Source organism: Martes martes, assembly GCF_963455335.1.
Source record: "Martes martes genome assembly, chromosome: 6".
Classification (NCBI taxonomy): Eukaryota; Metazoa; Chordata; class Mammalia; order Carnivora; family Mustelidae; genus Martes; species Martes martes.
The window spans coordinates 64,561,195-64,588,685 of NC_137893.1; the positions used below are offsets into that span (position 1 = coordinate 64,561,195).

The 27,491-nt window shown below is 36.5% G+C and overlaps 1 protein-coding gene across 1 annotated transcript in view; it reads right to left on the minus strand.

The window, feature by feature from the left end:
- The window catches only part of PEX7 (peroxisomal biogenesis factor 7), a 91,134-nt gene that overhangs the window by 53,241 nt on the left and 10,402 nt on the right, over positions 1-27,491 (minus strand). The window contains exons 4-8 of the mRNA XM_080805629.1: positions 21,359-21,436; positions 20,871-20,979; positions 8,934-9,040; positions 7,379-7,492; positions 5,823-5,878 (exon numbers count right to left, since the gene is read on the minus strand). Of these exons, the coding sequence (XP_080661755.1) occupies positions 5,823-5,878; positions 7,379-7,492; positions 8,934-9,040; positions 20,871-20,979; positions 21,359-21,436 (464 nt within the window). The remainder of the gene's footprint in view (positions 1-5,822; positions 5,879-7,378; positions 7,493-8,933; positions 9,041-20,870; positions 20,980-21,358; positions 21,437-27,491) is intronic.

Genomic DNA, 27,491 nt, shown 5'->3' on the forward strand with positions numbered 1-27,491 from the left:
AAATAAATAAATAAATAAATAAATAAAAATAAAAATAAAACAACCACAATGAGCTATCTCTCGTGTTTCAGCTGTAAGCCTAATTGGACACTTTAATCTATAGCAGGGAAAACTGAATTACAACAATCAGGGTCCCCAGGGAAAAAAGATCAAATAACTTACAAGGACAAAAGAATTAGACTGGCATTGGAATTCCCAAAAACAAGACAGAAAGCGAGGCAGAAAAAAGGCAGCATTTTCAAAACACTCCAGAAATGTAAATCAAAGAGTTTCTATTCAGATAAGCTACACTTTAAGAACAAGGCTATAGAGAAACAGTTTTAAACCTGCAAGAGCTCCTGAGAATTCTGAACCCACCAGCTCTTCTTAAGGAATCTAGTAGAAGATAAACTTCATCAAACTAAGACATGATGGGGAAATTTCAGCAAAAAGATTGATGATGAATATTTAATATATTTTAATCATATATCTAAGACTAAACCAAACGTGAAAATGAGAGTGGAAAATAATTTACGTTAAACGTTGCAAGGTTTGACAAAGTATAAATAAAATAACTCAAAATTTGATGGAGAAGAGGAAGGGAATAAAAAGGAAAGTAGAGTGAATTCACTGCTTGTTGTATATGCAATAAGCAGGTGTTAAAATACCATTAAAAACTCATGAGTCAGACAGTACAGACAAAAGGTTGATATCCAGGATCTATAAAGAACTCCTCAAACTCAACACACACAAAACAGATGATCATATTAAAAAATGGGCAGAAGATATGAACAGACACTTCTCCAATGAAGACATACAAATGGCTACCAGACACATGAAAAAATGTTCATCATCACTAGCCATCAGGGAGATTCAAATCAAAACCACATTGAGATACCACCTTACACCAGTTAGAATGGCCAAAATTAGCAAGACAGGAAACAACGTGTGTTGGAGGGGATGTGGAGAAAGGGGAACCCTCTTACACTGTTGGTGGGAATGCAAGTTGGTGTAGCCACTTTGGAGAACAGTGTGGAGATTCCTCAGGAAATTAAAAATAGAGCTTCCCTATGACCCTGAAATTGCACTGCTGGGTATTTACCCCAAAGATACAGATGTAGTGAAAAGAAGGGCCATCTGTACCCCAATGTTTATAGCAGCAATGGCCACGGTCGCCAAACTGTGGAAAGAACCAAGATGTCCTTCGACAGATGAATGGATAAGGAAGATGTGGTCCATATACACTATGGAGTATTATGCCTCCATCAGAAAGGACGAATACCCAACTTTTGTAGCAACATGGACAGGACTGGAAGAGATTATGCTGAGTGAAATAAGTCAAACAGAGAGAGTCAAGTATCATATGGTTTCACTTATTTGTGGAGCATAACAAATAATATAGAGGACAAGGGTGGATGGAGAGGAGAAGGGAGTTGAGGGAAATTGGAAGGGGAGGTGAACCATGAGAGACTATGGACTCTGAAAAACAACCTGAGGGCTTTGAAGGGGCAGGGGGTGGGAGGGTGGGGGAACCAGGTGGTGGGTATTGGGGAGGGCACAGATTGCATGGAGCACTGGGTGTGGTGAAAAAACAATGAATACTGTTATGCTGAAAATAAATAAAAAATTTAATTAAAAAAAAAACTCATGAGTCAGATACTGGTTACATTTTTTAAAATAGGGGACTAAAGGTATTAGAAAATTTAGAATACCAAAGGCAACCACTAGTACAAATAAAAACTTACCTAAATATTACAAAAATTTAAATAAAAGAACAAAATAAACCTTCAAAACACAACCAAAATACATCATTTTCAGAAACAGCAAGTAAAACATAAGACACATAACATGATACAACAGACTTGATACCAAACATGTTTTTATCAAAAAATATGGATAGGTTAAACTTGACTATCACTTAAAAAGACTTATTTAGTTCACCTAGCAAGACCCAAACATATGCTCTATATAAAAGACATACCAAAACCAAAATGCTTCAAAAAAGCTAAAAATGAAGGTATGGGGAAAAATGTACCTAGAAAGTGGAAACACTATGAAAGCAGGGGCAGTGACACAGGTAGGAGACAAAGCACAACTAAAGCTTTTGAAAAGGATCAACTGTGACAAAGAAGGATTCTCTTTGATGCCAAAAGTCTCAGTTCACTAAATGGCCGTTATAAATATCTATGCACCAAATAACAGACTACGCTATCTACCTTTATGAAATCAAAACTACAAGAGTTGCAGGGAGACAGACAGAAGCCCACTGATAATACTTTTAACATCCCACTCTCAGTACAAAACAAATTAAGTGGACAAAAAATAAAACAGGATACAGAAAATCTAAACAACAATCAGTAGAGCTTATGTTACATATTGGACTTTACAGCATGATAATACAGAATATACCTTCTTCTTAATTGTTTATGAAACATTCACAAACATTGATAATTTATTTGGTCCCCTCAAAATCAGTCTATTCTATAAAACAATGACTAAAAATTGTATTCTCTATTCACAATGCAATAAAACTATAAATTTTTAAAAAATTTTTAGAAATTAAGAAGCCCTTTCATCTGGAAATTAAATAACTTCCTATTAAACAACTCTTGGAAGAAAGGGGAAATACAAACAGAAGTTACAAATCTTTTAAAAACGATAATGAAACATTATGTATCAGAATGTATGAGCTAGAACTGAAATAGTAACTAGAAGAAAATTCATAGCCTTAAAAACTTTATTAACAAAATGAAAGAACAAAAATATATTCCTGGCTCAAAAGTCAAAAAAAGAACAAGATAAGCCAGAAGAGAGTAACAAGAAGGAAATAATAAAGATAAAAGGAGAAATTAATGAGGTCATGAATAGAAAAACAATAATTCAATTAATAAACCAAAATCTTATTTGCTGGAGAAAAATAACAAAATACATATACCATTAAATAACTTAAGAAGAAATCACAAACATACAAAGTCAGAAATAAAAGTGAAATAACCATTGAAACAGGAGAAATTAAAAAATCATGATACTACTTAATAGACATTTGTAACAAATAAATTTGAAAATCTATAAGGATAATTTCCAAAACTGATCCCGTTAGAGATGAAAAGTTTAAACAGACCAATTTTCATACAAGCAATACAGGTATCAAGGAAGTATTCCACAAAAAGAACCATGCCTGGATGGTTTCACAGGGGAATTCAACCAAGGCTTCAAAGACCAAATAGCCTCAATGCTGTATAAATTGTTCCAGAACTCTGAAAACTAGGAAAACTTCTTAATTCTTTTTTATGAGACAAGTAATACTCTGATACATAAATCAAAAAAAGAATGAAAGGAAAAAAGGAAGCTGTAGACCAATATCACCTTTGAATACTAATGCAAAAGCTCTGAATAAAATATTAGCAGACCAAATTCAATATCACATAAGAAAATAATACACAAAGATCAAGAGAAATTTAGTCCAGGAAGGCAAGGCTAGTTCAATTCATTAATAATTCCTTAATAGCTCTAAGAAGAAAATTCATGATCATTTCCACAGATGCTGAAAAAGCCTTTGACAAAACTTAACATACATTCCCGACTTGAAAAAAGACTCAAGAAAACAAGCATTGATGCACACTTTCTTAGCATGACTTAAACAACACAAGTTTGGACTGTGTGGGGCCACTTACATGCAGTTCTTTTTCAGTAAATACACATACAGTACTGTAAATGCATTTTTTTCCTTATGATTTTCTTTTTTTGGAAAATATTCATTCATTTGTAATTTTATTTATTTATTTTTCAAGATGTTACTTATTTATTTGACAGAGAGAGAAAGCAGGAGTAGGGAGTGAGGCAGAGGGAAAAGTAAGTCCCAGAGAAGCAGGGAACCAGATGCAGGGCTCAATCCCAGGACCCTGGGATCATGACCTGAGCAGAAGGCAGACACTTAACTGCTGAGCCACCCAGGTACCCCTTCCTTATGATTTTCTTAAGAACATTTTCTTTTCTCTAGCTTACTTTAAGAATACAGTATATGATACATATGACATGCAAAATATATGTTAATCAACTGCTTACATTATAGGTGAGGTTCCTGGTCAACAGCAGGCTATGAGCTAAATTTTGGGGGAGTCAAAAGTTATGCAGGGGTCGGCACGCGTAACCCTGGGTGTTTGAGGGTCAACTGTACTTTCACTTAAAGCCAACACCTTACTTTTAACAAGAAAACATTAAAGGCACTTTCATGAATATAGAATTAGATATTATAACACTATTTAGCACTTTAATAGAGGTATCTGCCAATGCAATTAGAGAAATCAATCAGAAGCATCAGAATTGAAATTGAAGATACATGACCATCTTTCTTTGCAGATGCTTTGATCAGGTACTTGGCAAACCCTAAGGAATCAATGATCTTTAGATGGTAGAGAAACAGGCATTTTCAAACACTGCTGCTTGGAATGGAAATTGATACATTCCTTCTGGTGGGAATTTGGTGCTATCTAACAAAACTATATGTAGGCTTACTAAAATTTTAATTTAGCAATCTCACTTCTAGGAATATACTCTGAAGTTAGTTCTCTAATAATGTGTAAATATTATTCACTACGCATTGTTTATTTACAAAATATTTGAGGACAAGCTAAGTTCCCATATGTAGGAGAGTAGTTGAATCAACTATGGTACTTCCACATAATGGAGTATTATAAGAATGAGAAGTATCTCTATGAATTGACATAAAGTGATTTCCTGGATATATTTTATATGAAAAAAAGTAAAATTGAAGAGAGTATCCAGAGCACTCCGTTTTTGTTTAAGAAAGGGGGAAATAAGAAAATAGACATTGTCTACTAATCTGAGTAATATAGATTATTATAGGGTGAAGGACCCTACAGAATGGATTGGAAAGAATAGAGGAAATAGCTCTTTCTGAATATAGCTTTATATACATCTTGACTTTGGAACCATGTTACTGTTTTGTCTGCTCAGAAAAATAGACAAAATTAATAAGGATGGTAGGAAACCCTAAAATTGACTACAAACAGAAGCAAATGAATCAAACTGTGTTTCCAATGAATGACACAGCCACACTGATGGGAGGGGAACAGAATTAACCCAGATAACCTTTAAAACACGTATTTGGACTAGGAGGGAAAAAGCGCTAAACAAACATGAACTCTAATTAGTATAACTCTGTTTCAGAGAGGGATGGCTCCACAATTCTAAAACTACTTTCTGAGCATTCTAGGGTTTGCAAGTAAGTTAATGTATTATGTACATGGGAATTAGGAGTTACACATCTGGAAAAGGAGAAAAAAATAGAATAAACCCTGTGCAGTGTGGGACTGGAACTGGGATGTATGGATAGAGACACACATACACACATATATATTCATACATAGCTGTGGATGTACACACACATATATATACACACTCATCTATATATAGTCACAAACATAATAATAGCCTTGCTGGGTTTTTTCAACTATAACAATCTCAGCCTGAAGATTCATATAATTAGACTTGAAGAATGGAATTTCACAATTTTTAAATTCTAAGTTTAAAAAGTACTAGCTATGCAGCCTATTGTGTGAAAAGGCGTCACTACAGGAATAGCTATCAGGAAAAAAGGCTTTTAAGCAGAACAGCCAAGCTACCTTTAAATAGCAAAGAATTTATGTATAGGGCCAGATCATAAAAACAGAAAAAAATGTAGTATTAATCCTACTGCAAATATTCAAATGTGCTCAGCTCAGATTATTTTCAGATTACTATAATAAATACATTATTTTTCATAAAAGTTGAAAAGACGCTACTTGGTATTTCACAATGAAACTTATCAAAATCTACTGTACCTTACAGTGAAATCATAGGAGCAAGAGGCCAGAATGGAAGCATGAAATGGTGAAAACTACAAAAACAAAACAAAACTTTTTAAAGTTATCTGTAATTGTAACATGCTACTTCATAACGTTATTCGCATGGGCACTACAATAAAGTTTAATCAGGACTGTCACTTAAAATTACGTTTCCCCAAACCTTACATGCTTTAATTTAAAGCAAAAATCTTCTGGCCTTTTAAGCATCAGCTGCAGGAAACATATTTACTTTTATATTTTCCAAAGAAAAGTCATTCCTTAAGCTTTTTGGCACTTATTTAGAATAAAATATTCCCAAAGGGTTGCCCTTCTGGAAAAATTAAATACAATTTTGTAATGCCTATCCAAAAATGACTCCTATGAATGTAAGGGAGTTAAGTGATCATACAATATGTAATAATATAATTTACCAATTTTATGAATATATACGATTGCTATATGTACAAGTATCAAGTTATCAATTAATTGTTAAATAAAAACATCTTTAAAAGAATTTTTATGTTATTGGTATATCACAATTAATGCAAAGGATATCAAGAACAAAAACTGCAAATTTAAAGACAAATATCTTTTAGATAAGTAATCAACATACTTTAATAGGCAGCCCTTTGTAATTATATTTCTTTAGTTTTTTTTTCTTCCCAGTACTTTAGTGGTTATAAACATACATATAACTACATTCAAATATGCTTTATAGTTTGCAAAATACTTTCAGTAAATACCCAATTTCATTCTCAAAAACACTGTGAAATAAATACTGAAAACATTTTTCAACTGCTATAACTTGTGTGCCATTAAAACAAGAACATGGCACCAGGTCCCACATGCTGAGTTACAACCAGTAAAATTTTAAATATTAATTTAACTGAAAAGTCAGAATTTCTAAAATAGGAAAAACCCAGTATCTTACTTAAAAGATGAATAAAATACTTCTTTACTCTTAGTATAACAAAACAAAGAATGAAATTGGGAGATGTCACTTAATAAGATGTTTTCCACAGTGACTTAGCAAAACCCACCAATAAAAGATGGGAAGCTAATATAAGTCCCCTTAGAACAAGGCACATTTCTCAGAAGTGGTAGAAAAAAGTTACCTTCATCTCATTGTCTGCTGTTGGCAGAGTGGAAAATTTTCTATACCCCAAATGTTGTGAACATTCATACTTATTACCATGTTAGAGAAAAGAAACCTCTCTGTAGTTTCAACCACTGAATGGGAAATTATGAAGATTACTAAAAGCAAATTACCATAGTTAAAAACACATAAAAAGGAATAGTAGTAGAATGGAAAGGACAGAATGAAAAAAACATTTCTATTTAAGCTTAAGCACTGATCGTCTACATTGTCCCAATTCATTCAATAATTATTCAAGTATTTTTACCTAATTTTAGCTTTCATTGTTCATCATCAATTGGCTAACAGAAATATGCACAAAAAGCACCCATAATCCCAACTCCTAAACATGTTTTCTATATACTTCATTATGTTTTTATTTCTACTCTACAGGTAAAAAGAAAAGAAAAACACTTACTTTCACTCTCCTAATAGCGTAGGTGTGACCAAGAAGTTCAAACACTGGCTGTCGTACATTCCTCAGGTCCCAGCCTCTCAAACTACAATCCACGGCCCCTGTCACGAGCAAATTCTGCAAAAAAATTCAGAGAAAAGTGAGCAGTGCACAGGTCAGAACAAGGCACAGTCTCAAATGGCACTGTGGGTTCTCCAATCTACTTGTAGTAGTATTAGTAAGTATATAAGGGGTTAAAAATTACACCCCTCAAATGAGCCCACCTTCCTCTTGAGTGTATTGTGAGGCTTTACCAGGCCTTAAAAGGGAAGAGGCCTGTTAACTGAGGAATATAGGGGAAAAGGAAAGGGTACCAATTTGATTTTTATGCTTTTCTAAATCTAATTCAATCACTGTTTCCCACTCTCATGGGCCATGTCTTAATACAATATCTAATCCTATCTGAGAACCTCTGCAAATAGTGATGAGTCTCCTATCTGGTCAGGTTTTACAAATCCCTCTATCTAGAGCCCTCAGTGAAGCACAGTTCCTAGCTGAACAGGCCAAGTGCTGGGCCCACAGTCAGCCCCCTCCCATGTCAACCAGGGCAGTAATTCATTGTCTGAATGTGCTAGGTTTAAGCGTAAGCTCATTGGAGGGAAAATTTCGATAATTTAAAACAAAAACAATTTTAACAACTCTCAACTGTGTATCAGCACCTTTTTTAGAATTCCCCAAAGTATAACATATAGTCCACAATTCATTTTCTAGATGGAAAACTCATTTATGATGACAGAGATTTGAAATGCAGTTATCAGCAATGAAATTGTTATTTAGATCAAGTATTATTATTGAATATGTACTCTATTTTCTTTTAATCTATTTTATTTCTTTTCAAAGAAGTCTGCCAATAAAATGCTCTCTTAACTTCCTTTAGTTAATTGAAAAGTGAGAAGAAACAAGGAGTATGTTTTACCTGTCTGTCCCAGGCAACAGACCACCTCAGGTATATAAATAGTATCTCAACACACATTTAATCCATTTCTATTCTGAATTCATATGCTCATGTGGTTAACTAACGCTTTGCAAAGAGGTAAAAATAGACACTGTTATCTACAGAAGCATGAAGTTTGGTTAGGCTTATATGGGATGATGAAACAAAATTTTTAAAAAATTGGTAGACCATCAAACTAAAAATCAAATTACAAATAGTTCAGCAGCCTAACCAGCAAAGTGAATGAGAAATGCAAGCAGACGATACAAATTGGTGGGGTTAAGAGCAATAAAGAAAAAAAATCACATAAACTGTAAAGCAGCTTCCCAAATAAGCAAGTAAGCCTGCACTGTTGAACTTTGAGAATTTCTATTTCTTACTCTGCCTGTTTTATGTGCACTTAAATCCAATTAATGCTAATGCAGGTCACTCACAATCATCAATTAGAATTGAAAGGGACTGAATTTAACTTAATGGTCCATAAACACTACCAAAGTCCACATAAAGGAAGAGAAAATAAAATCCCGAACATTTCAACAAGAGAAAGGGCTCAGCAGCAAGGGACAGATCCAGACAGGAGGGTACCTCATTGTATTTACACCAGTCGCAGCTCAAAATTTCTGCCTGATGTGCAGGAATCACAATTCTGACTCCTGTTGACTTCACATCCCAGATTCTCAGAGTCTGATCACCTGGTGAGAGATGAAGACTTGATCACTTTCCATCACACCACTTGGATGCTTAGTGACACTGTACTCATGATGATAAATTAAGGGAAAATACACTGGTTTACTGTGAGGTTACTATCATTTATATATCACATATATATTGGTTTTGTTTGTTTTGTTTTTTTAAGACTTAGAGAAAGAGCAAAAGCCATTCCACATGAGTGGGAATGGCAGAGGGAGAATAAGAGAGAATCTCCAGCAGACTCCGCAGTGAGGCAGAAGCCCAATGTGGGGCTTGATCTCATGACCCTGAGATCACCACCTGAGCCGAAACCAAAAATCGGAGGCTTGACTGACTATGCCACCCACGTGCCCCCACATACATTGATTTTAATTATAATAATGCATAGGAACTACTAAAAGTGAGGAACTACAAAAAGTAATGTGTCACGACAATGTTTATACATCTACTCAAAGCAGGAAAATCTGAATTTCACACTGAAACAAGGACAGTGATGACTATAGACACACAAAAACACATAGTGCATTTCTCTTCAGGACAAGAAAAAGAAAAAAATCACCGGTTTCTAGTCTATAAGAAACCAAATGCTAACAATTTTACTGTTAAATGTGGGCAGTCTACCAAGTCAAAATAGAGAATTTTTAATCTTTGTGTTTATGTTTACTACATTTTAACAGGCCAGCCAGGGGTATATTTCTCTCCTTGCAATAAACAAGTTGAAAAATTTAGGGATTATATCTTGCATTATTACAAAAATGGTTCACATTGCTTAGCTTCACAGTTACCTGATTAAATGTTTTATATGCTGTTTGCCTTTGATTTTTATAAATTAAAAGAAGACAACAAAATGACCTAATGAATAAAACTCAGGATATATATATGCATTAACATCACAGTAAACTAGAAACAGGCAGTGATGCTGAGAGTAAGCTGGCACAGCTGGATGAAAGAACGTGGTCTATGGCGTGATGGCAGTCAGGGTCTGGAATTCTGTTAGTAGCTGTGTGACCCTGCACAAGTTATATAATATCTCTGAGACTGATTCCTCATTTCTAAAAAAGCAACAGAATGCCTGCATTCAGGGTTGTACAAGCATATAGTGTAAAAAAGTTTCTGGCACTTAGCATGGTCTCTGGCACAAAGAGATACCTTTATATATGGTATACAATAATACTAAAATTTTAAATTATCCTTTGCTTACTTACATATATTTTCCTGCATTCCCAATTCTAAATCATATTGTCATGTAACTACATTTAGCAATTTTAGATAATGCTTTTTTTTTCTCGATTTCTTTGGAAGCTGTTTAAGAAAGATAAGCATTAAACTGTCGGTGGTAATGAAATGTAGAGGTTAAGAATGTGGGCTCCAGAGTTCTGGGGCTTAGTCCTAATCTAGCTCAATCATTTGGTACCTGTTGATGTTTAATCAAGTTCCTTAACTTACCTGATTCTCAGTTTTCTTACCTGTGATAAAATATTTATCTTATCAAGTTTAAATGAGATAATACACTTGAAAAAAATAAGAAAGCATACCCATGATTAGAAGTCATTCCCACTCCTATTCAGAATGCTGTGAATAATGGCCAATATTTATTGAGTGTTTACTTTATGCCAGATGGTGGTCTAAACATTTTGTATGCATTAACTTTTTAAAACCATAAAAACTGAGGTAGAATTTTGATAATATAACAAGTAATTTTTATAGCAATTTACAAATGGGAAAACTAAAGATTAGAGTATCAAAACATTACAAGGAATACGGGCCAGTCCATGAAGAAGTAACTGTTATTCCAGCAACATTATCAGAGTCTCACAAAACATAATGAACAAAAGAAAACCGACACAGAAGTATAAAAACCGCAAAGCTAATCTATGCTATTAAAAGGCAGGACAGTGGTCACCCACCCTAGAGTGGGGTAGGGGAGCCTCTCAGAATGTTCTGTTTCTTGATCTGGGGGCTACATACATACCTGTATGCGCTCACCGTGAAAATTCTTTGCATTGTGCACTTAAGATTATGCACTGTTCCACATGTGTATTATACTTGACTAAAAGATTAAGCAATTGCACTACTAAGTGATTCAAAGGGGCACATGGACCCCAGTGTTTATAGCAACAACACCTATAATAGCCAAACTACAGAAAGAGCCCAGATGTCCACAGACAGATGGATGGATAAAGAAGATGTGGGGTGTATATGTATATCTATCTCACCATCAGAAAGAATGAAATCTTGCCATTTACAACAACACAAATGGAACTAGAGGGTGTTATGCTAAGCAAAATAAGTCAGGCAGAGAAAGACAAATACCATATGATTTCACTCATATGTGGATTTAAGAAACAAACCAGATGAACACAGGGTAAGGGAAGGAAAAATAAAATAAGATAAAACAGAGAGAGAGGCAACCCATAAGAGACTCTTAGCTCTAGAAAACAAAAAATGTTGTCGGAAGGGAGGTAGGTGGGAGGATGGAGTAACTGGGTGATAGACATCAAGGACGGTGGTTGATGGAATGAGCGCTGGGTTTTATATGGAACTGATGAATCACTAAATTCTACCTCTGAAATTAATAATACACTATATGTTAACTAAATTGAATTTAAATAAAAAAATACATGTCTATATGTATTTTTATATGACATGTATATTTATATAGGAAAAAAAGATTAAGCAAAACACCCAACAACAAAGACTGGGTGGGTGTCCACTCCACATCTCTCTGGAACAATATTTTGGTTCCTTACCATCACAGTCAAGCAGCATTCACACACATAGAAAAGCCATGGCCTAGGTTGTCCCATCTTGCAGTTAACTTGAAAGACACCAGAAGAAGGGAACTGCACTGAAGGAGCTAAGAATTCCATTTACTTGATAGTCGCTTCTGTTGCAACATTTGTCACTTCATCCTCCTCACTTTGTTTTCCAGGTAGGAGAGACAGCTTCTGGCCCAACAGTACCATGACTCACTCAACTCTGAGCCACTGGGATATCTGTACTTATGTTGGGTTTTTTTAGTAATTGCATTTTCCAGACAACTGGCCCTTCATTGTCAGCCAGACGTTGACCAGGGCCCTGTGATAGTGCCACCATCTTCCCTTATCAGTGGCGGCCCAGCCACTGGCAACAGAACCAGCGAGTCTCGGTGCATAGTGTGGAATAAGAAATGTTGGATGCTACTATGTCAAATTTCAAGCCGCAGCAGGTAAGAGGAAGGTGAGGAGGGAGAATGAGTGTCAACATTGGACATTGGATCTGACTCCGCAAAGAACTGAGCAGCAAAAGGATGCATATTGGGCCCAAATAACTGAATTGAACTGAAATGTCAGATGCTTACCAAATGTAATGACTTTTTTCTTAGAATAGAATGAAGATTTTTTTTTTTTAAACTACCGGACCCATTCATTCAGGCATGGCTATGACTTATGCAATTATATGGAGTCTGTAATAGCAGTAACTTAGTTTTCATGGTTCAAAAGAAAGTTTACTTCATATTAATGTTCTTAATGTAATGAGCTTAAATAGTCTTCCCTTCTATCTCATGTAATTTAGAAATATGAATTCTGTCCTACTAACAACTTTCATGAACTAGACAAAATGCAATGTCCTTAGAGAACCTTAGAATGCTTTGGAAAGTAAATCTAGATCTAAATCTCTAAAAATTCCCCCTTTTTGCCCTGTCCTAACTTAGCCAATGATAACAAATTTAGTTCCAGATTTGCAAATACCATCTAACTTTGAAGGTGACTCAATTCTTAGAATGACTTTAATGCTATATTCTCCTGTATTATCTTTAAAATATAAATGGCTATAAGCAGTTGAGTGACATAATTAACCATATGACTGCCTATCATGTAAGCTTCTGCCATTTGTAATATTTGTAAAAACAAATATTTCACAACTTTGGTTTCCATAACCATGAAATTTACAGTTGAGATTTCTTATGCAAAGATTATAGTATGTTTCATAGCAGGCTTCTGTCTGTAAGCAAGAAGACAAAGTAAGAAAATTGAAGAAGACCATAATACAACTCAAACAAACTGGGGGAAGGGGGGGACAACTAAGGCATTCTCAAACTACAGAAACCACTTCCTCTCTGAATTCAGCACTGAAACCATTCTGTGGGTTTTTAAAGAGAGATGAATATTAAGCATGCAATTCCCATTGCACCAGCAGAAATAAACTATTAGTTTGGCATCTCAAACAAAGCTATGCTGTAGACTAGAACAGCGCTTTCCAAAAGAGGCTGATCGCTAGGTTCAGCTGGGGTAATTAAAAAATGTGCCTCCCAGAGATACTTGATTCAGCAGGACTAAGATGGAGCCCAGAATCCTGTTGTTTTTTAAAGCTCCCCCAACAATTCCAATGGCCAGCCAGGTTTCAGGATCACTGACCTTGTATACCATCACACAACGAAGCATTCCAGATTCTACCCAGAGCAAGTTCCTCAGATGAGCACTGGTAATTCTTACAACACAAACACATGCCACGGTCATTCAGACACTCCCCAAATATGCTCTGTTCTCGCCACCTCCCATTCCTTTGCTTCCCAGCTCTCATCTCTTAACTCTTAGTTACTGGAGTAACAGCTTGAACGCTCTTTTCTCAGAGTGGAGAACTAGCTACCCTGACCGGCCAACTTTGCCGAGCTCAAGAATCCTTACCTGTGTTTCCACAGAATTCTAAGCACACACATTACTCATAGAAGGTAACATTTATAGAGCCCTAACTCTGTGCCAGGTACTGTTCTCAGCCTTTTGTACACATTAACTCACTTAATCCTTCTCAAAACTTCCATGATATATGTATTACCATCATCCTTGTTTTCCAAGTGAGGAATGAAGAGATGGATGTTAAGCAGCATGACCTGAAGTCAGGTAATAGTGGTGAAAGAAGAATTTTGTCTCAGACAGTGCAGCTCTAACCACTCTACTTACTATGTTACCTCTCCAGAGAACTTCACACTCCTTGCATTATCCATTGCTAGTTTGTTTTTCCATAGGATCTCTCTTTTCCACTGGATTGTGGCTCTAAGAAACAGGAACCCTGTCTGTTTTCTTCCTCAATGTCTCTTCAATGGCTTTCAATGTATCTTTCAGAAAACAGTGGCCATTCACTTAATATCTGACTGACTCACTGCCAATGTCCCTCTCAACAACCAAAATTAACCTTCAATAGGTTTTCAAAATTCTAATAAGATGCTTACTTCCCATATCTTATATAATAGTAATTAAAAATATTTTAGTGTTTGCTTGTGTTAGGCACTCAGCTATGTAAAAGAATACACATGCCTGATAGGAAATGCATGAAAACAAGTCAAGAAAATATTCAAGGAAGTTCACTTGCCTCCTAATACATTGTATACAGCTTGGTAAGCAAATTTCCTCATTTCACTTGAAATGGCAAAAGCACAGTGAGAGCTTCAGAGCATGCCCCATCCTTTACTGAACCACAAACCCTCCTCTTGTAGAGTGGAAGAAAAAACTTCAAATCTTTTCAACTTTATTAAGGAGGCTATTATTTGAAAATCATTACGAAGGAATATTTCGGGAAAATGGCAAATGCTTAATAAATAAACCTTCCAATGAGTTTCTAAAATCATAAAAGTTGGCAAATGGCTTTCCTTTATCCAATATTTTTAAAGTAACATTTTATACCTCACAGGTCCATATTTTACGAAATCTCTTTGATTTAAGTGTTGGATGTGCATATAGTCTAGTGAATATAGGCCCTGAGAACCACTCCCACCTAATCACTATTCATTCTTTCCATTCTTGGTGTAAGACATGGACTACCACCCTCTCTCTCATTTCCCATTCCCAACGGCAGGTGTAAGCTGGGCCCAATCAACACATCACATCCTCCTCCCCTAGGCACCGTGATCAGATTAGAAACATTCACGTGGGCCATCAGATGAGAGAAAATGGAACTTTCTTAGGTGTCTGAGAAGGAGTCTCACACGTTTTCATACTGGACGGAAACCAGAAAGGATAGAGGGGTTGGAGCTGCTGCCATCTTACTTTCACATGGTGCCTGATACAAAACCAACTCAACAAATACAGAAGAGATGGCAAGAACATCCTCTAAGCCCTACGTCCAGCCATGTGTATAAATCCAGATGTAATTTTGGACATTTCAACCATGTGAGCAAATAAATTATCTTCTTAAAGTGGTTTGGTTCAGAATTTCTTTGACTTTCATCCAAAGAAATCCTGGCTGATACTTATATTTATTTCTAATAGAACACATGAAAGTGATGTCATTAAACAAATAACTTTTTTTTCTATTCAACCAAATGGACATTGTGATGATAAAAGATTGTTTAAATATTACCTATTTACAATATGCAGATAGTTAAGTTTTGTGATTATATTGCTAACTCTCCACACAATAAGCCTTTTCCTGCTATTCAGTCTCATACACTGAATATTCTGTATGCAACATCCAGACTCAATATTATGTATACCATGCTACACAAAAGGCCAATGTAAAAGCAAAAGGAGTGTGTGTGACTCAGCCCAAATAAAGGGTGTTCGTTACATTTCTTCCCTTAGATTGCCAAGTGGATCTTTTTTATACTTCTTGTATCATATGGAAACCAATTTTTATTTGCTTATTCTGGGATTTCCTACATCTTGCATGGCCTACCATAGAGTACATCTTGAATACTTGTTAAATAAATGAGTGAATTCTGACAAGTACCAAAAAAAAAAAAAAAAAAAGGCTAATACACACAATTTTGCCTGACATTTAAATAAATGCAGGTATATTAGTTCAAGATTTTGTCCCCATCAGATTTTATATTTGGTCTCAGTCATAAAAAGAGCAATGATTAAAAACAAATGAAGATAATTTTAGAACCTTAAATAATAATATACATCAACAAAATTACATACAATAGTAAGGTAAAGGAATTTTTAAACATATATCAGTAGTTCAAGGAGTTTTACTTATTAATATTTGTCCAAATATGTAAAATTATACTCATTATTAATTTCAGTTTATTATGGAGGTTGCCAATTAGAGCTCACACCAGACATGTCTTCACTGCTTCACCAGAAGGGAAGTAAGTTTCAGTTCATTTTGAAGATAGATCTATTTTATACCATTAATTCATGAAGGGTTTGAAATGACTCCTTTGAAATTGTAGGATATAAGGCCAAAGGGCATCCCTACTCAAAGAAAATGATGCTAATGTCAGTCTAATTCACATCCTTAAAAGAATTTTAACTGAACTTGTACCAATACTTTCTGTATTAGGGCTTTTCACCTGTAGTAAAATTATAACCATTATGCTGAACTGTGGTCATCTTACAGAACGGATTCACTATAAGCATTAGCATTTACACTAAATTAAAAGCAAAAAGATGACTAACTCAAGTTATATAGGCAGGTTAAAGGGTTAGTTAATTTGAACAGCACATCAATATTGCTATCACTTACTTAATATCCACCCAGCCTTACAATTAGCTGTGCCACAGAAAAATTTTTAAAAATCCAATAAGAAATTTAGGCATGGAAAAGGAAATGTGCCAAGGAAAAATATATTACTGGTCCCATCCCGAAAGATTTGATATCTTGGGAAAGATTTAACTCAGATTATGGACCAAACACTGTAACTCAGACAACTTCGAAATTTAGAAAACAATAGTAATAATCTTATAAGTATACTGTCCTAGAAAACCATGCTGTTCATTTCAACCACTGAACATTTTTTGACTTAACTGAACATCTATACACAGAATTTACTATTATTTTCTCCTACCTTAGAATCCAGGAAATTCCTTAATCTAATGGACATGTTTGTCTGTACACAATTTACCTGAAGATTTCCAGTTCTGAGTGTCTTCAACCTAATAATGCTTTAAAATTGAGGGACATTTGGTCATTTTAAATTTTTAGAATAAAGAAAATTATAAAATAAACAAAAGGAAAAGGATTTCTGAGACGTTATATTTACTATGGAACCCACTCAACATAATTCAACTACTCAGGGCATTGACAGAGTTTAGTAGCAAGCAAGGAACATTTATCCTTCTGATTGCCTCTTTGGGGGATGCTGGATAATTAAATGAGGAGACAACAGCAGACACACTCTACCTCTTCCTCTAGGTATTTTCTTCTCTCTTCCCCTAAACAACCAAACTGCACGAAAGAGCTTCCATTGTTTTATGTCCCCTCCAGACTCTTTATACAAAGCGTCAGCAAACATTTCCTATGAGGGACCCAGCATAAGTATTTTTGGCTTCTAGGGCCATTCACCTCTGCCACAGCTACTCACCTCTGCCATTATGGCACAAAAGCAGTTACAGACAGACAATCTGTAAAAGGATGGCCTGGCTGTGTTCGACTAAATCTTTGTTCACAAAACCTGTCAGTGGGTCATTTTGATCTGAGGGCAACAGTGTGCCAACCTATGCTCTAGTCTAAGGTTTCTTCTGTTTAATCTTTCCTGGGGACTCCCGACTTACTCCAATGGCTTTAGTTATCATTTATGAGCCAATGACACAATTTATTCACGAGGCTAGATGTCTCAGCTCCAAACTCGCCCTACTCATCGACAACTCCCTTGTCCCATGAGCTCAGTGTGTTCTAAAACAAAACTCAAGATCTTTTCTTTCAAACATATTTCTTACCTCAGTTATGACATTAACCACCCACCGATTTATCCTTGGCAGGACTCTAGGTGTTACTCTTTACTCATCCTTCTCTCTTCACCTCTTGTACATCTTATAAAATCATCTCTAAATACCATTCGAGTCAGCCTAATTTCAGCCAGCCCTTCTGCCGCCATCCTTATCCATGCCTTCCTTCATCTCTCAGTTAATCTTCCTACATCCAGGGCGCCCGGGTGGCTCAGTGGGTTGGGCCTCTGCCTTCAGCTCGGGCCATGATCTCGGGGTTCTGGGATCGGGTCCCGCATCGGGCTCTCTGCTCAGCGGGGAGCCTGCTTCCCCTGTCTCTCTGCCTACTTGTGATCTCTCTCTCTCTCTCTCTGTCAATAAATAAATAAAATCTTTAAAAAAAAAAAAAATCTTCCTACATCCACTCCTGCTCACCTCCCAACTATTCTCTACACAGAGCCAGAAGGAATTTTGTTAAATGCAAGCCTAATCATATCACTCCCCTGCTTAAACCTTTTCAGTGCCTTGCCCATGTCCACAGGATAAAATCCAAAATCTTGAATCCAGGACACAAGGGGGGCACCTCCTCTACTGCCCAACCTCATTTTTACGACCTTTTCCTCTTAACCAGTGGTCTCTCGGGTCTTCTTTCAGTACCTCAAATGCACCAAGTTCTTACTTTTGGACATCCTATTCTCTCGGCCTAGAATGGCCTCTCCTTCTGTGCCATGCAAGGCCTCCTACTTTTCACTGAGCTAACTCCTTGTCATCCTAAATGAAAGCCAAAAACCTATCAAGCAAAAAATTAACAGTTTTGACTACCAAAAAACTTAAATGCATATACAACATACATACAACATAAAATAAAATGGTTAAAAGACAAACAAAAAATTGGGAAAATATATGTAAGATACAGAAGACCAATTCCTAAATATAAAAAAGAGCTCACACATCAATACAGAAAAACAACAACAAACAGTTCTCAGTAGAAAAATGGGCCAAAAACATGAACATAAGACTCACAAAGGAAAAACTGTAGTGGTCAATGAACATACAAAAAATATTCACTATCCCTAGTAATCAAATATACAAATCAAAACAAAAATTAGGTATCATTTTCATTCATCAAATTGGAAAACATTTAAAAGATTAAAGAGGTACATTTATTTATCATTTCAAGGTCCAAATCTTAAAATAACTATTATCTTAACATTACCAGATTCTCACTATTAGAATTAACTGACATCATCCAGACTGGGAAGATTGTTGTTATTGTTTTGACTAATCTATAAGGTGTTGCTGTTCTATAAAAAACACTTTTGAAAGTCATTAGTGTCATACAGACTGTATTTATGAATATATTCCCCCAAATGATGTAATTTAGTAAATCCTCACATTGGAATACTCAGAGACATCGGTTTACCTTCCCACTATTTGTTCACAGAGGCAAGGTCAAAGTGACTCAAGGAGGCAGCCTAGCAGAGCAACCCTGCCTTGCCTGTGACAATTAGTTGTTCACCTTTGTTTCATTCCTACACTTTTTACAGCTTTAATGGCACTCTCTACACTACACAAATCATCTAAAAGAAAAATGAAGTAATGTATATTAAAGTGTCAGAGGTTTTAGGAAGGTATTCAGAAAATTCTTTAGCCAAGTATCTATTGGTGGTAGATCAAATAAAAGAAACATGGTGTACCTCTTTTTCTACCTTAAATTTGTGTTAATTCCATAAGTTTAAGAATATAACATAAATTCATATATAATTTATAAAATATAATTGCTGAATGTTCTTTTCCATCAAATTTATTTAAAACTAGAGTCTAAAAACTCCTTCTGAATGGTTGCATGAGTCACCCAATTCAACTCTAATACTGGACTAAAGCTACTAAAAAATTGCCACAATCAAAAGCTATTTTATAATGTTTTCAGCAGGGAAAATGAATTTGGGATGGGAGATTTTCTGATTCACAGTTATAATATTATTTTCCTGTATAATTTCAACAACAACAAAAACTTTATAGCTATAAGCACATAAAACCTAACATCACTAAGCAAATTCAGCCCTTAAAGACAACTGACTTTTTACTCGGGCATATTCCCCACAAAAATTATTAATTTTTTTAAAGATTTTATTTACTTGAGAGAAAGAGAGAGAAAGGGTGAGGGGAGCGAAAGGAGAAGGAGAAGCAGACTCCCCACTGAGCAGGGAGCACGACTGTGGGGCTCCATCCCAGGACCCCAAAATTATCACTTGAGCTAAAGGTAGATGCTTAACCAACTGAATCACCCAGGTGCCCCAAACATTTTTTACTTCTGTACCATATATTCTGAAATAAGAATAAGAATTTTGGGGTCACCTGGGTGGCTCAGTGGGTTCAAGCCTCTGCCTTTGGCTCAGGTCATGATCCCAGAGTCTTGAGATGGAGCCCTGCATTGGGCTCTCTGCTCGGCAGGGAGCCTGCTTCCCCCCCGCCCCGACCCCTCCCCCGCCTGCCTCTCTGCCTACTTGTGATCTCTGTCTGCCAAATAAATAAATAAAATCTTAAAAAAAAAAAGAGTAAGAATTTTTACGGAGGAATACAAAAAAAGTTAACCATGGTTCTATGGAGGGGGAGGGATGAGGACTTTTTATTTGGCATCTTTCTGTGTTGTTTGAATTTCCCCACTATACGTATGGTAAGTCTAGTAGAGGGATTATGTAGGATACCATTTTTGGTTTTTTCTTTATAAATTTATATTTTTTGTAAGTTACAAAATTAGCAAGAAATAGAGAGTGATAATTTTACTTTGTCATTCATCATAAATACTTGTCATTAATTAGCACATGTTACACATTTTGTAACTGTTACTCAGACTTAGCCACCTTTATTCCAATAAACAAACCAAGAATAATGCCATCTAAAAGAAGGAACTCAGTGGCTAATAAAAAGAACTAGATGAGTTCCCAATTTTGGAAGATTTATAACCAGTTATGATATGCCTAAGACAAACCATATTTGTTCATTAATAGTTGGAAAGTAGTCCAGGCCTGGCTAAATCTTATCTAGAGGTTAATGAAGAATGAAACCATCTAAAGAGCACAAAGGATAGTACTGTGGTCCCTTTTTCCCTCCAAATAGCAAGTACACAGCGCCACCTGCTGGGGAAAGCAAAGCCATCACTCACTACAAGTAAGGCTTTTTTGGTAAATTCAGAATTATTTACCTGAGGCTGAAGCAAAACAACCAGGGATGTGGGGAGACCAGATTGTGCTATAAATGACACTTTCGTGGCCTCTAAAGGTGCACAGAGACTTTCCAACAGTTGGATCCCACTACAAACAAATGAATAAATCAATTACTTAGAGGTAAATTCAAATTTATGTTTATATATATAATATATACAATACACTACCTATGTATTTATATGTATACATGTAACAGACATATCTCAAGGATTCTTTAAAGTCTATTTTCATATAAAGCAGAACAGTATTTAAGGGGCCAAAATAATCAATGCTGAGCTAATGGTTAGTTTACAGCCAAAAGGTTAAAAATGTTTAAATTCTAATAAATGCTTTACTATAGTTTTTTGAAAAGAAAAGTAGTTGTATAATTGAAAAGATATAGAAGTATGTTCTAGAAAAGAAAAGAACTCAACAAAAGTGTTATGGAAGAGACCATTTGGTTTTAAATACAGTAATGCTGACATACCAGCTTGACAGTTTGATCCCATGAGCCAGACACCACAAGCTGTTCACCTCTGGTTTGGCTCCAATCAACACTATAGACCTAAAAACATTTTAATGTGTCATTTAGAAAGTAAAGGAGCATGAAATTCGATATTATATTTTATCTCTTTATAACAGTGATAGCCAGTTAGAACAAATAATTCACTTCACTGAAACATCAAATGAAGTCCTACAAATCTCAACATGGTGCCTGAGAAATGGGAAGGTCATTTTGTCCATTCTTCCAGACATACTCCTTACAGGTAAGATTCCCTTCTATTTTAACAGCATGCTACAGATGATTTCCAAACCTCCTTCACTAAAACAAATCATATATATTTTTAACCTACCAACAAATCACTGTTTGAAGCACCCTGTAGAAATGTCAAAGCAGATTAGAAAGTTAGTCGTCTAAAAAAGCTTGCCAGGTCAGTGTTTATCAGAAAGCATTAAAATTCAATTAATATCCCTATCTGGCCTTTCTTAGAAAAAGCTTATAGGAACCAGGTAATCCTTTCAGATCTCTTGGTAAACAGCTTTAGTTATCCAATGCTGCTATTCTAATCTATGCTTTACTGCTTTCAGCGAACCATTTCAAACAAGCCATTTAAAAACTTATGGAAATATGTTTTATTTGTCATTTTATACAACAGATTATATACAGATCACTACTGTAAGCTAAGTTCCACAAAATATGTGCATAATTATTCTTTATTAAAGTAGTCCTGATGTGGACCTGAGTATACATCATTAAATGTGACCAGCCAGCAGATTCTTCTGAATCTTAAAAATTCTAGCTACCACATTTATGTAGGAAGCAGGAGGGTGTGCAGTTTGCTGTAGCTTAAGTATGGGTTACCTGTTCTCTGCTGTCTTGTACCATGTACCATGGCGAGCCATGTTGGAGGCTCAGTTTTTAAAATATCAGTAATACTAATCCTGTCTTTGTTTAAAACTGATTATTTTTCTCATCATGGATTTTTTCAATTGGGATTTTTAAAAAATATTGCATCAAAACATTATTTGACTACTGAATTTTTGGGGTCCTCCTTAATCATGTAACTAAGGTGAGTGCCAGTCCCGGCCCATCCTATCCTAGTCCCGGCCCTGCTGCTGTCCATATTCATGCAGAAGAGAGAGCATCAGCTGGAACACTGAAGAAGCCACAATCCAGCAATGGAGAGCACCTCTTACAGAAGGGGCAGCAAAAGCCAAAGAGTTGCTGTGGCCATCTGTTTTGGGTGGAAGTAGTCATGGAAGTTCTTGAGAACTGAAGAGCTTGATTTTATCCTCTAGGTCAGGGCATGGCAAATTTCTTCTGTAAAGAGCAATAATTTGGGGCTTTATGAGCCACTTGGTTTCTGTATGATGGCCTGGGAGAGCACAAATGTAGCCATAGGTGACACTTGATGAGTACGCATAGCTGTGTCCCAATAAAACTTTATTTACAAATCAGAGAGCACACTAGGTTGGCCGTGTCTCATGAGTAGCAGTCTGCCAACTCCTACTCTAGGCTGATGTGAACAGTCAAAAATAACCACAATAGGGGTGCCTGAGTGGCTCAGTGGGTTAAGCCTCTGCCTTTGGCTCAGGTCATGATTTCAGGGTCCTGGGATCAAGCCCCACATCAGGTTCTCTGCTGCTGTCAGCAGGGAGCTTGTTTCCCCTCCTCTCTCTCTGCCTGCCTCTCTGCCTACTTGTGATCTCTCTGTCAAATAAATAAATAAAATCTTAAAAAAAAAAAACCACAATAGCAAGCATTTATTGAGCACCTACTGTGTGCCAGATACTGTCATAAGGATTTTACAGGTTTTATCTCATTAATCTTCACCTCTATGAAGTAGATACAGTGCTAAAACCCAAGAAGTTTAAATAAATTGTCAAAATTCCTAAAGCTAGTAAGTTGCAGGGCTGAATTCTGAACCTCAGCAGCCTCACTGCAGAATCTGCTCTTAATCACAACACCAGGCTGTCTCTACATCATGCTACTTGAGGGCACTGTGGAATTGGAATGACCTTGGGCTGCAATATCAAGGAAATAAAAGTCTCCCTTCCTTGGTGATTCACTGGTATCACCCTTCATTAGAGCCCAGATTGATTCCATTTTGTTTTCATGAATTATCCAAATCCAAGGACTTAAAGCCCCTGTCAGCTTAGTGAACTCCTGTTCATCCGCCAAGTCTTGGCCCCATTACATCCTTTATAAAACAAGCTTCCCCTCGACAAAACCGCCGGTGACTGAAATGCTTCATTCCGTGCATTCTGACAGCATCTTGTACCTACTTATAATTTTACATGTACCATATTTTACTACAATTTGTGTTAAATACCTGCTAGATTCTGGAAGATCCACCATGTGAGCAAAACCATCTTATATGTCTGTCTACGTCCTTTGCAATATAATAAGCATTCAATAAATGCGAGTTAAGTAATTTATCCAATGAAATTTACCTTTACAATCTGTATCACTAAGTAGTTATAAAGAGCTATTGTTTTCATTTCAGAGGATAACAACAGATATAACTAAAAACTAAGATCAACACCTCAGATTCCACTGCCTCTACACGTGTCCAGCATGATACAGGATTTGACACCTTGTGACTTCTCACCTTTTAAAACTGTGAAAGCCCCCACAGGCTCGGAGAGAACCCAGCCCTAGTGAGAACAAAAAACAGGAGGTAAGGGAACTATGGCAATGTGCCATGAGTCCCACAACAAAGTGCAAGCAATAGGACTAGGACAAAACTAAGGACAGGACGCACATGGTGATGTTAAAAATGGGACAAGAGAGAAGGAAATGAAGGCAACTCAAATATTTTATTATTTTTCTGTGTTTACAATTTAGGATATGGGTAAGTGACTAACAGTACAAACCAGGATATTGTTTAAAAAAAAAAAACCTATAGACATAAGTATAAAATGGCACTGGGATAGAAAATTCAGCTTGATGCCCATAAGAGAGGACCTAAGCAGGGCCTTGAGGCCTAGCGAAAATGTCAGTAGCAGAAAGCAGAAATGAAAACAGTGATCATAAACTCCCCCAAAGACATACAAGGGCATGGTTAGCACCCAAGGGATTAGGACTAGAGAACACTGCAGGATAACACCAAGGTTTTGTGCCTGGGGACTGTCGGTGGTGGTGGCATTAATAAAATGGGAAGACTGGAGGAAAGAAGATAATGTGTAATTTTAGACATAACTGACTTTGAAGTGACAGCAAGATAGTAAAGTGGAAACGTCTAGTGGGAACAGGGTTTGGGCACTGACCTCAGGCTCTGAAAAAAAGTTTACAGCCAGGGAAATGTTTGGGAGACAGTCAAAAAAGGATGAGTAGATTCCATTATCCCAACTTCAAGTTACTTCACTAGTCCATTCAAGCAGTATTTACCAAGCACCTATTATGTACAAGGCACAGGGGAAAGAAGGGTATAATGTTAGACAAGCCCGATAAAGTCCCCACCCTCAAGGATCATAGACAGGCTATAAGTAAACAGTTTCAGATCGTGATTTTAAAGAAAAGCTAGAGAGTACAACAAAACCAAGGAGGGAGACTGGGAAACAAGAGGGAAGGAGTCACTTCTTGATAGAGTGGCAAGGGAAGATCCCACTGAGCAGAGACCTGAGTATAGCAAAGACAGAACTCTGCAGGTTTGAGAGGAAAGGCTTTGGGAGAAGAACAGGAGAAGACCCTGAAGCAGGAAACAGGATTATCCCATTTGAAGAACAGAAAGATCAAACAGGAGGGACAAGATCCCCAAGGACCATGGTTACAAGTTTGTATATAATTTCTCTTAAGAGGCTACAGCCATCAAGCCTACTCTAGCTACCACCTAGACTGTAGGAAGCATCCTTCCACAGGCCTCCCCATCTCTCCTTGCTTACCTCCAATCCATGATCTGCACTGCATAAAAACACACATGTCATTCCCCTGTAGGAAGCCCTTCGACGGTTTCATACTATGGGTTTCCTGCAACTTACCATCTTCACTCAACATTGAGATTTGTCTGTGCTGCTGCTTATTACCCAAAGGTCAAAACCATGCAAAACTATACATGGTTTAGGGATGCACACATGTGCAGTAAAACTAAAAAGAAAAGCAAAGAAAACAGAAACAGAAATTCAGAATTAGTGGTTACTCCTGGGAAGAAGGGAGTAAAGATGAAAGGAGGAAGAACTATAGAATCAGACAAAAAAAAAGTAGATAGAAGATAGCATCTGTAAGCAGTGGCTCCAACAGTATAAGAGATGTTTTATTTTTAAGTCAGATGATGAATATGCAAGCATACATTTTACAGCTTACATATATTTCATATGCATGAAATATATCATAAAAATCTTCAGTGTCTTTCCACTAATTTGAGCTTAACAGCCAAGGCGCCAACTGTTCCAGGCATGCAGGCTCAATCCTTCCCCTTCTAGCCTGCACTTTCCTTTGCCTCCAACGCTATTCCTCTGGCATCTCCATCTGAATAATTAATTCCAACTCGCCCTGTAGACCTAAGGATGCCCTTATTGTCCCTTCCCCAGACTAGATTCTTCCCTCTTGCTGCACTCCATACATTCCAGCACTTATCACATTATCAAAGAGATAACCAGCAGCTCCACCACCCCCCCACCCCCCAACGTCCACCCCCCACCCCCCCACCCCCGCCCCAGAGGGTGAGGACTCAAACAGGGCAAGGAGGACCACATCTGACTTGTTCACCTCCCCCGCTAGGCTCTACACTGTCCCTTGCACACTGTAGGGTTAATCGAAGTTTCTGGAATGCATGAAGGGGCAGAGAAACAAATATGAACGAAGAGCACATCTCACATTAGTCCAGTCTTCTACCCTTTCCCTATTCTCAATTCCCCCCTCCACTCCTGCTCAAACAGTGGACATGGCTTGATGGTTAGATTAAGGATAAAAAAGAAGAGGGGTACCAGTTATGCTTTAAAACCAGGGTCCTCTAAAGGCCTATGTTATGTAATTCCTCTTGGCAGAGGTGAGAAAATTAGTTGAGAAACTGCAAAAAGAAAAAAAAAAAAAAACCCTGAAAAATATTTTGTGCTGCCTTATGAAATCTGAACTTCATCAAAACCACTATTTGAGAGGACAGATTTTACTACTGAAACCAATTCCCAAAGAGCTCATTTTTAATCTGCTGTATAGCATTGCCCTTTTTAAGTTGGCCTATTTAATTAAAAATCATCAAATAGAAACTATGTCCAGAATGTTCATACTTATCTGTATCAATACAAAGGAAAGGGACACTGACTTTTAATTACTGAGCGATTAGAAAAGGATACATATTTCTTTTAATGTGAAACAAGTTTTTAAAATTTATCATTATAAAAATTTTTAAATGCACATAAAAGAAAAAATATCATAATAAATCCCCAGGTATCCATCACAAACTTTCCAAAATCATCAACATTTTGCCACCCTGTTTCATCTGTCCCATTAACGATTGCTGGAGTATTTTAACATCAGACCACTTCACTCATAATTAAGGAGGTAAGGATGTTTTTCTTTCTTATGGAAGCACAAGGCTATTTTCACCTAAAAAGATGAATAACAGTTCCTTAATATCATCCAAAACTCAGTCCACATTCTTAATTTCCCAAGTGTCTCAAAAATGTCTTTTTACAGTTGGTTTGTTTGAACCAGAAACCAAACAAAATCCACATTTTACATTTAGTTGTTATGTTCCTAATCTAGGAAAGTCCTCCTCTCCCACCTTGCTTTTCCCACCCACCCTTCCCATGACATTTATAATTATTGAAGACACAAAGTTAATGGTCCTATAGAATCTTCTACACTCTGGATTTGGCTAACTGTTTCCTCATGGTGTTACCATTCTCCTTCACCCTTCCCATTCCTTTAAGCTGGAAGTTAGGTCTAGAGGCTTGATTACATTCAGTTCAATCTTTTTTTTTTTTTTAGCTTCCTTTTGTATTAGGTGTATAATTGCTGGTCCCATTTTTAGTGATCCTGAAACTATTCAGAAGATGGAGCAATGTTAAATTAATGTTTCAGCATCCATAGATAACCTTTGTCTACAGTCATTACTTCATTTGAGGAAACTCAATGGTGGGCTTTCTACTTATGCTATTCCTTCTGTAATTATTAGCCA